The sequence below is a fragment of the Hordeum vulgare genome, chromosome 4H, assembly GCF_904849725.1.
Source record: "Hordeum vulgare subsp. vulgare chromosome 4H, MorexV3_pseudomolecules_assembly, whole genome shotgun sequence".
Lineage (NCBI taxonomy): Eukaryota > Viridiplantae > Streptophyta > Magnoliopsida > Poales > Poaceae > Hordeum > Hordeum vulgare.
In genome coordinates, this window is record NC_058521.1 from 410,738,388 (window position 1) to 410,748,837 (window position 10,450).

At 41.3% G+C, this 10,450-nt stretch overlaps 1 protein-coding gene across 2 annotated transcripts; it reads left to right on the plus strand.

The window, feature by feature from the left end:
- The first annotated feature begins 2,808 nt into the window (after positions 1-2,808).
- Positions 2,809-9,070, plus strand: LOC123448768 (paramyosin-like). Of its 2 annotated transcripts, none has more exons than XM_045125766.1 (6): positions 2,809-3,226; positions 3,396-3,451; positions 4,322-4,664; positions 5,353-7,312; positions 7,651-7,839; positions 8,422-9,070. In XM_045125766.1, the coding sequence occupies exons 2-6, from the start codon at positions 3,445-3,447 to the stop codon at positions 8,755-8,757; spliced, it is 2,835 nt and encodes a 944-aa protein (XP_044981701.1). In that variant the 5' UTR covers positions 2,809-3,226; positions 3,396-3,444; the 3' UTR covers positions 8,758-9,070. The 2 variants fall into 2 exon arrangements, with proteins under 2 accessions (XP_044981701.1, XP_044981702.1); XM_045125767.1 differs by having other exon boundaries at positions 2,810-3,226; positions 4,325-4,664.
- Positions 9,071-10,450: the final 1,380 nt, after the last annotated feature.

Sequence of the window (10,450 nt, forward strand, 5' to 3'; positions counted from 1 at the left end):
TTGTCTTCTCTTTTGAAGAAAATGTTCTTCACTTTCCTGCTTAAGATAAATATAAATGCATGTGAACTATTAGGAATTATTTTCTTTGTATCAACACAAATTATTTTCAGTTCTCAGGTTAGGCCTTGCCTGCAATGATTGCATTGTGTTGAATTAGTGCTTAATTATTTGGTATAGTAAGAAGAGAAAGTGTTATGAAGTCCAACAGTTGCTTTGGCTGCTGGTTTTATTTCTACCATTCCCCAACACTATACTTTTTTTGCACCTAAATACTAGGTTCCTGGCTCGGAATAGTTTCACAATGGTGACAAAGAATGAATTGATTTCCTTTTTCTATGATCGTGGAATCATGAGTTCATGACATATAATGTATTATTATGTTCGTACCTTCAAGGTGGATTATAACATGATGTACCTTGTCATTTAATTTTCTTTCATGTTCATGCAAACATTTTTTTGAGAATATTCAATTTTTCACCCTAACTGAATTTTTCTGGAGCTATCGAACCACCCCCCCTGCACTAAAAATTTGACATAGAAAGGACATTGTATATCCCTATGCATGTGTCAATTTTCATTTTGTTTGTGCAGTTGAAGATGGGGGGGCTAGCAATGGAGACGCACATGGGGGCTGAGAGGGAGGGAATGAAAGAAAAATGTTCATGTTTATAGCTAAGTGATGAAAAACTAAAGATATGTTATGTTCGGATGCATTCGACAAATAGAATAAGTGACGCACACATACTAAGGTTATTGGGCCGCAAGCGACAAGATATTGTAAGCTTGGTGGTTGTTAAGTTGTAGTTGGAAATTTAATGTGGGCACTAGCACTACTTATTTATCTATATATCACAACTGGGTCAGCAAGTGTGACACGATGGAATGACTAAAAACTCGCGCTTAGGAGAATAGGAGGATCCAGACGTGGACGAGAAAGCAAGTGGGAGTGAGACCGCAATGTTTTGGAGTGGTGTGAGTGCTATAGGTGACTGGGAAATATAACATCCGCGGTGGGCGATGGTATAGAAGATCGGGTAGGAAGGCACGATAGAGAAGGCTAAAGATGGAACAATAGACAAGAGCTCATCATTATTTTATTTTATTTTATTTTATTTTGTGAGGAAGATCTTATCATTATTACGCTTAGCGTGGCAGCAACAACATGATAGAACAAAGACAAAGCAGCCTGGCGTACGTTAACAACAAGCGATTGAATAAAGGAGGTCATGAGCACACATTCCAAGATGATATTATCTCAACATATTCATAAGCCACGTACAACATGCACAATATAAATTATAATAATATTTCATATAAATATTTTCAATTCTAAGTTTGTTTCTCCGTGGCAACGCACAGGCATGAAGCTAGTTATATACTAAAATTCTTAAAATAAATCAAACAAAAGTATGAACTATTTTTCAAAGGCAAATAAAGTACTTTTAAGAAAATGAAAATCCCAAAAATGGATTTGTATTGAATTCAAAATATTTTCCAAGTGAATTTCCGTTTTTCCTTTTCAAATTACCTCTGAATTTTGAAGGGTCATGTTTCCTTCATTCTTCATTTTCTTTATAATAGATTTTGAAAATATTTAAACTCAAATTTGAATAGGGGTTCAAATGCAATTTTTTGGAAAGCGCTTTTGTTCCCTCTCATTAAATTTTCAAAAATTTCAAATTTCACTCACTTTTAACCAAACAATCAAGCATTCAATAAACATTACTTAATTAATATAGCATTCCAAAATTGAGAATTTTCGGATGTTACAAAGTGTGCCATGGTCGTTGCCACCATGGCTCTAGTTGTTGTCGTGGAACAAGTCGAGGGATTTATCCGACGCCGACATATAGAATTCCATCCATGGCCATGGCGAGTAAAAATCTTCCCGTTGTATTGTATGGTGGTGATGGGGTTCTTCCTCTGCCGGTGCCGGGCATGGCGATGAAAGTATTTCAGTGTTGGGAGCCATGATCGCTGGGCTAGGCGAGCTAGCTATGGTCCTTTCCAACAAACAAAGCCCGAGCAACATCTTCTTGAGTAGTTTTCGCAAGTCATGTTCCTGGTCCGACAGGTCTCGAGTTTTAGCTGCAATATATAGCCTGGTGATAACTTCGATGGCAATGGAAAGCTACAATCGGACGTTGACTATTTAATGATCGCTCCAACTTTAAAGTGCTTTAATCGTGGCATGCAACTTGTTATCCAACACGATAGAAGGGTTTCCCATCGTTGGAATAGGCCGCCATGCTGTCGTGACTCTTTGATGGAAGCCCTCAGCCTTGGGCCAGAAAGCCTCAAACCTAAAGCATCGGCCCATTTGAAACTCCACGTCGAGATCCACAAGAAGCGGGCAGTGGTCTGAAACCACCGACCCCAAGCGTGGTGAGCATACTAGATGGGTAAAGATCCTTCCACGAGTTTGTCACGGAAATCCGATCAATCTTCTTCATGGTCGGCCGGCGCCGCTCATTCGACCACGTGTACTCGCAATATAACTCAACTCAAATGATCCATTGATATTTCAGAATTTTAACTGAGATGAGATATAAAATTTAGTGGACGAAGGCCCATAAAATCTAACACATCCTCGAAACAGAAAGAAACATCAGTCTAGATCCATGCTCTCATCATTTTCGTCATCATAAAGGAAAGGAACGAATATGGTCGATGCGTGTTACAGAACCGCGAGTGACTTACCGTTTTAAATGCGGGGCCCAGGTAAAGCAGCAAACCAACGGCCAACGGCCTTCTTCCGCGAGCCCCACCACGGCACCGCAACTTTGGATTTCCACCTCCGGCCTCCGCTCCCCCGTTTCAAATCCTTCCTTGGCTTCCCTAAAATTCCGCTTCCCCACAGGATTCTCGTCTCCCATTCTTCACTTCCAAACCGGACTAAGTACGGTACAATTTTGCAATTACTAGTACGATTCATTGCCAGTTCAATCCCACCATACCACGACGGTTGCTAGGCCAGCGCACTCGTCTCGTGTGCTCTGCTTCTCTTCTCCGGTGGACGGCGACAACGTGGCCGCGGTCCGCAAGGACCGCCTCCACTGGCCCCGTACCTCCCCGGCGGCACCTCTGCGACCTGCTTTTACTCCGCTAGTCCGGTTCCGACCCGATCCTCCCGTACTCGACCGCCTCCGCGGCTGCGCTGCACGCCTCCACTACGGCAGCCGGCCTCCGGAAGTAAGGGGAAAAAAATCCTCAACCACTCTCTCAGGTAGGCCTCGAGTCCACCATGCTTACTTATTTCAACATGATTAGCGAATTTCCACCACAAACGCAATCGTGCACTGTAACTTCCGTTGTCACTGGCTATTCTCAATGGCTGTTTGCTGTTCAATGGTTATTGCTTATTGAATTGATTTGTTCAATTTATGCTGTTTCAGTCTTGGGCGTTGAACTTTTGCTGACCTGGTGGCGTGATTAATAGTACGGATGCAGAGTGAGTAACTTGACTGGACGTTACTACTAGTTCATACTCCCTCCGTACCATAATATATGACGTTTTAGCAGTTCATTTGAGCTGTTAAAACGTCATATACTATGGTACAGAGCTAGTACTTCATAGTAGCTCTGCAATAGTATAATACTCCATGATCTCAGGTCCTGTTTTGATCTTAGCACACAGAAAAATGCAGTGTCCCGCCATTGGCGAACTACCATTTTTATTTTATTTTTGTGACGGAAGGCTTTGCCGCCTGTTTTGATAAGCTAATATGAAGCCAAACCATACAGTCCAAGAAGACCATCACTTGACAGTTTTTGCTTCTAGCTTTCCTTCAACAAAATTTCAAGACCAGGTTTTATGCTCCGTTCGCCACTATGTTCAGTCAGTCCCAAATTTGTCAAGGCTACTTTCGGTTATGTTATTCTCTCCCGGTTCTTGTGTATACATTTTGTGTTTCTTTTCCCATCAAAATATATGCCTGGAACCTGTTTGACGAATTTTCTAAACCAAAATTTGCCAGTGGGGGACACTGAATTGTAACCAATTTGCCCATATTTACGGACGTTTCCATTCTCTCAAAAAGAACTTGTGATTCGTTTGCTTTCTCCTAGATTTGTGCCCGGCTTCGGCCGTGTGTGTTGTTTTCTATCTCGTTCCGAACTTGGATGCTGCCTGTCGGTGGGCTCTATTAATTTAAAGCCAGACTCATCTTGCGCCTCTGTTGACTTGTCTAATGTACCACTCAGCCTGCAAACCATTTCGAACAGATATTGATCCAAGATTTTACTATTATAATTATTATTGCTGTGTTTCGGTCTAGAAAAATTCTATTATCTTTTTGGGCTGTAACATTTCCCTATGCAGCAGATTACTGGACATTTCAGGAGATGAGAAGGTTCTTTCCATTCCGCTCGTTCACAAGCAATGCCGGCGAACCAGCTCCAGCACATGATAAAAAGAGTGAAAACAAATTGGATGAGGGTGGGACTAATGGTGCGTCCCATTCCCCTGATACTAGGGCACTTAGGTCAAGAAGAAGGCATGGAAAATTGAGGAGCGAGGAATCACCCAATCCGCAGCTCGGGAGATGCCTGTCGTTCACATCCTCTGCAATTGATCATTCCTTGGACGAAAGGGCAATGAGATTTTCAGGCGATATTCCATGGTTTAGTAGTTCTAATGTGCCTCGTCATGTTGCTGATGTTGAGTAAGTGGGTCAATTACCTATACTTGGTACCCCCTTTATAAGTCACGCTTTTGTTATAACATCAATTGCCACTCCCTATTCACAAAAATGTGAAAACACCATCGATAAAAAAAACTAGCCCGGTGCACGTATATCCCATTTGCGTAGGGCCCGGAGAAGGGCCCGACCACTTTGGGTCATTTGTACGCAGCATTTCCCTACATCAATCAAATTTTAACAATATAATTATAAGCCTTATAATATTGTAATTTGAATTCAATGCATTCGATGTAATCAAAAGCAAATTGAAATATGATAGTATAGAGATGCTAGGTTTGGCGGCTATGTGTCATAAGTAAACTGTACTCCCTCAGTTCCATAATTCTTGTCGTGGTTTTAGGTACCAAAGTTTAGGTTCAATTGAAAGTTCATCTTTAACACAATTGCTCATGTGAGCCACTAACATATTAGTTTCTCTATAGAAATATCACAGTTAGCGTTGTCTTCATATTAATTTCTTCGGCGTGGACATAATCTGCAGCCGCTAGCTCATTCTTTGAATTAAGTTCCCGTTGGACATACCATGACATTGTTGTTAGACGATCTCTGTTACTTATAGTCATGACATAATGGTGTGCATTATACCTGAATGTTATTCTTTGGAGCATGTTATGTAGAAAATGTTAGTGATAGAGGTTACTGTCTGCAGGTGCTACACTTGGTCGCCAGAAAGACATCCTAATATAGAGGAATGCATGATAAAGGTTCCCAAAGCACATGGCGTACAAGAAACTGACTCACCACGTTCAAGATGCTACTCATGCTCATCAACAGGACACTCTCCTCTTGGCTCTCCTATTGCATTGAAATGCAGGCCTGCCAGGTTGGCCAATTTACTGGACAAGAATGAAGTGCTAGATCTGTACATCGATGGGGAGCAAGAAGCACATGAGAAACATAAGCAGAAATTCCCGATCAGAACTGCAGCTCCTCATTTGGGATGTGGAAGGCCACCTCGACCTCAATCTACCGCTCCATCTTCACCAAAATCTTGCAAAGAAATATATGAGAACTACTCAAACATAGACAAGATTTTGCAAGATTTGGAGGATGGAGCTTTACCCCTGACCTGCCACCATCAACTTGCTCAGGAAGGGGCAATGGGCACCTTGAAGGCGAGATCTGTGTGTGATTCAGATGGAAATGACACAAGTCTATTTGAAGGATCTTCTGATAATTTTTCTCACTCGGAGGAATGCAAATCACATAGCGTGACTACAGTGGAAGATATCTATGAGGACTCACGAGATCTACAACCTCAATGCTTCTATGGATATTCAGTGAATCCTCTTTTCGGGGCAACCTCAAGATGCTCTGATGCTGATACTTGTCATCGTGATGGGTCTTGTGGTTTTCATAACAAGAACTTGGAAGAAGATACTGATGATAAGTTGCTTCGAAGAACTAAAGAATTGGATGCATGCTTTATGGTTCCTTCTGAAGAAATGAGCGAGCTTAACATGCTCAGGGATAAGAGATTGAACTCAACTGACATTATGCAGCTGGTTCTTAGCTTGATTGAAGACAGAAAACAATTGGCACTCGAACTATCTTCACAGGTTAAGGCACGTCTTACAGAAAGGTTTGCAGCCAAAGAGCAATATAAGCAATCCAAGGTAGAATTAGACTCTAGAACTAGAAGCCTGGAGAATGAGAAGACTGATGTGCAAACTACCTTGGAACGGGAGCTTGACAGAAGGTCAAATGATTGGTCAGCCAGGCTGGCAAGATTTCAAGCCGAAGAACAGCGACTACGGGATAGAGTAATGGAGCTAGCAGAGCAGAATGTGTCATTTCAGAGAGAAGTTACTTTGTTTGAATCGAAACGAGTTGAGGCTTCTAACAAGATTACAAGTTTGGAACTGCAAAACAAACAACTGAATGATGAGATGGAGAAAGTTAAAGGTGAGCACACCAGTCTTTACAGATCCTCAGTAGAGTTGCATGATAGCTTTACAAAAGCTGCAGAAGAAAGGGACCAAATCCAAGAATGCTTAAAATCCAAAGAAGATAACAGTAGGGCACTGCACAAGGTGATTGCAAGGTTACAAGGGGCATCTAATGAGCAGGAAAAAACAATAAATGGGCTCAGGCAAGGATTTAGTGCTGAATTAGAAAATAGATCTGTTGGAAGTAGCGAAAGCATCACCAGGATGCAAATAGAACTCTTGAGACTTACTGGAGTTGAGCAAAAGCTGAGAAAAGAAATTCAGTCCTGTAACCTTGAAGTAGAGTCTCTTCAGCAAGAGAACATAGGGATTTTAAATCGTCTACAAAGCAGTGGGAATGGATTAAGTTTATCCTCACATCGTCTTGACCTGGAACTTCACGCTAGAGTGGACAACTTGCAGATGCAAGGCTTATCGTTGCTTGAAGATACTAGCTGTCTTTGTGGCAAGTTGTTGGGCGTCATGAAATCCAAGAGTGAGACAATTGGCAGTGTTGATGCACTAGCAGACATTGAATACACTCTGAAGTACCAGAACCTAAGACAAGGAATGGATAATTTAGCCCTTAGTCTGAGAAAAGTTAAATCTGTGTTGGTTGAAAAACACAATAAAGAAGACAACACAGTGGGTGTTCCTGTGGGACATGATACATTATATAGGGTATGAAACCTGCTTTGTATATTGCTGTTCTTGAGTAAAGTGTAAGTTGTTCACTGGTTTATCATTTTGCACTAGAGAATGACATCAAGCTAGCAACATTCTTTTAGAACTAATATAGTAAATTTTGTGTTACCATGAAATGTGCTCGAGAAAAATATGTTAATTTACATAATACAAATATATTATGAAGCCAAGTTGCTTAAAGAGGTACTCTATAACATTAAAATACCGCACAATATTTATATTGGCATGGCCAGCTGAAGCTAGTACCAGAAGCAGAAACCTAACCAAGCTTTCTTATTTTGTTTTCGGCGATGTACGATGACTTTGAAATTAAGCTAAAAGAAGAAGCTTTGCTCAATAGAGTATTGAAGGAAAAGCTACTGTCAAGGGAATTGGACATTGAACAATTGCAGTCAGATGTAGCATCTTTTGTCCGGATCCAAGATGTCATGCAAAATGAGATCCGTAGATCTCAGGATGAAGTATGTCGCATAGCCCACAAGTTCAAGCATTTTGAACTTCAGGTAACCATACATCTGCTAATGTTGTTTGATCATGAGTTAATCCCATTTCCCATTCAGCAAATCGTCAGTTTTGTTATTTCTGCCTTAAGTTATTGGTGCAAGGCCCACATGCATTTTCAGATACTAAAAAGGACGGCACACATGTTTGCTATCCGTGGCACTATTAAGCTATTACCGAGATTTTCCCTTTAAAAAACAATTACTAAGATTAAGTCGGCTCAGATTTTGAGCGATGTAGAATAAGATCCAAATTCAGCTAGCGGTGGTGTAGCTACTCATAACTTATACTACCTCTGTTTCTGAATGTAAGACGTTTTTCAGTTCTACTTGTCATGTATAATCCCTCTGAAGTTGCTCTCAGCTATTGCTTGATGTACATAATTCTCAGCAAGTCTTGTTTGTTGCTTCAGTTAATGAATGAGCAGAAAAGGAAGTGCTTCTATCCTCTGGTCAATAATGCACAAAATTTTGAAGTTGCAACAAATCCATATCGAGAACTGTGTCCCAAATCCCCATTTATTGAGCATCTCATGTCATATGCCTGTGCATGTCACTAACATTATATTTGGTTGCAACTTGCAGGTTTTGAAGAAAGACGAAAGCATTAACCAGATGCAACAGGATTTTCAGGAATCTGCAAAGGAGTTGACCACCCTCCGGTGCAACCTTAAATCTGTAAGTGATGAAAGGGATTCCTTGTGGCAGGAAACGAAGCATCTGCGAAAAACTGTTAGCACGCTGCAAAATGATGTTGCCTCATTAAAGCAGAAGATCAAATCGCTTGATGAAGATATACAGCTGAAGGAAGGCGAGATATTGCTGCACGAGGGTGAGATTTCCATATTACGGGACAGCATCGACAGGCCATTCGACATCATCTGCAGTCCTCGTTCAATGAAACAGCTTGACATGGAGTAAATTTGCATAGTTCACATCCTTCTGTCTGGATTCTTAAATGGCCATTTCCTTCTGTCTCTTCTTTTGGAAACATAGAAGCTCAGGCTGGATTCTCAAATGGCATTCTCCTTGTGTCCCTTCTATTAGAAACATAGTTCACATCCTTTATCCCTCTTTAGAGAACGTTCTCCGTGAATATGGAGTACTAAATTGGCAGTTGGATAATGGTTTATCCTTCTTGCTTGCACCATGACGATGCAACCTGTGTTGCTACCCTCATTTAGTTTTGTGGTACTGCGCTTTGTGTTTTGTCTAAATGCTTGTTTGTTGAAAAGTAGTCAGATCTTTCTCATATGCAGTTTTTTTTTAAACAAGCAGGCTTAAACACATAACGATCCATTACTTGTTCATTACTGATATGTACAAAAAAAACATGTAAATGAATTCAATTCGGTGAGACAATTTAACAAACAAAAAGGCATACTAGCGCTGTGCATAATTATGATCACGGGCATAATAAATTCACATTCTTTTAGCGTGTACATGGATGTATGACCCAGCCATCCAGATTCAAGCTTTCATGGGCGCTCATGGTGAAGGTTTAAACCACAACTATGGGCATGTCCACCCCCTATCATGTATGCTGAGTAACACATCATTAAGGTCTTGATCTGTTAGACCCCTTCCAAGGGGATTGGAGATGATTTGAGGTAATTTGGGGGGATTTTGACTTGCAGGCGATCCCCCTCAATCCCTCTCAGTCCTCTCCAAATCGAACATGTGTTTGTGTTGTGATGAACTATGGGGACCCCGACACGTAGGTCGAGATCGTCCAATGTACGTGCTCAGTGATTCCACAGATCAATGCTCACTGAACACATAGAAACTGAATAACAAGAGTCTTACATCCATACATATCGTTTGATACAAATAATGGCCATTGCGGTCAAATCTTACATAGATAGGGACTTGAAAGCCAACACTCCAAACTTGACCAATAACGGAAATATTGGTCGAAAGCGTCAAACCATGCCATCAGCCTTAACCTACAGGCATTCTGACTAGGAAGCGTCCTAGCTCGCAGGAACGTCACCAGATACTCTTCACCATCTTTTGTTCTCTCTTACCTGGTCAATGAAATAACCAGTGGCAAGGCAATGAGTATTTTGAATGTGCTCACAAGCAACCCATGATGTGAAACAAGGCAATCATGAAACATGATATAGTACCAATGACAAGTTTTGCGGAAAGCAAGTTTTTTCCTGAATGCAGTAACATGATAAGATGCTTGTACGGATATACAACATAAGGTAAGCGGTAACCACGTGAACAGGTTACAGATATCAATATCAACTCAGGGTTGGACATCCCATGTTCACCCATCATGCCAAGTCATCCGACTTGGCTCGAGTAACACCTTTCTCATCCATCCTCTTTTTCACACACACACTTGGTTTATGCAGAAACGACTCGACGTAGTTTAAGCGGGATTACCCAACTGTCCTTAACCGTGGACACGGCTATTCGAATAGTTTTACACTCTGCAGAGGTTGCGCGTTGTACCCACGAGATTCAGGAAACTTCCGTGTCATCCACGGCTTGCAGTATCTAACATACCCGGGGTTAGTACCCGAACAATGCCTTTCCCCTGGTGGCACTAAACAAAGAGTCCACTCGATTGGTACCCAGCCCACATGATGTACACCTTACGAGC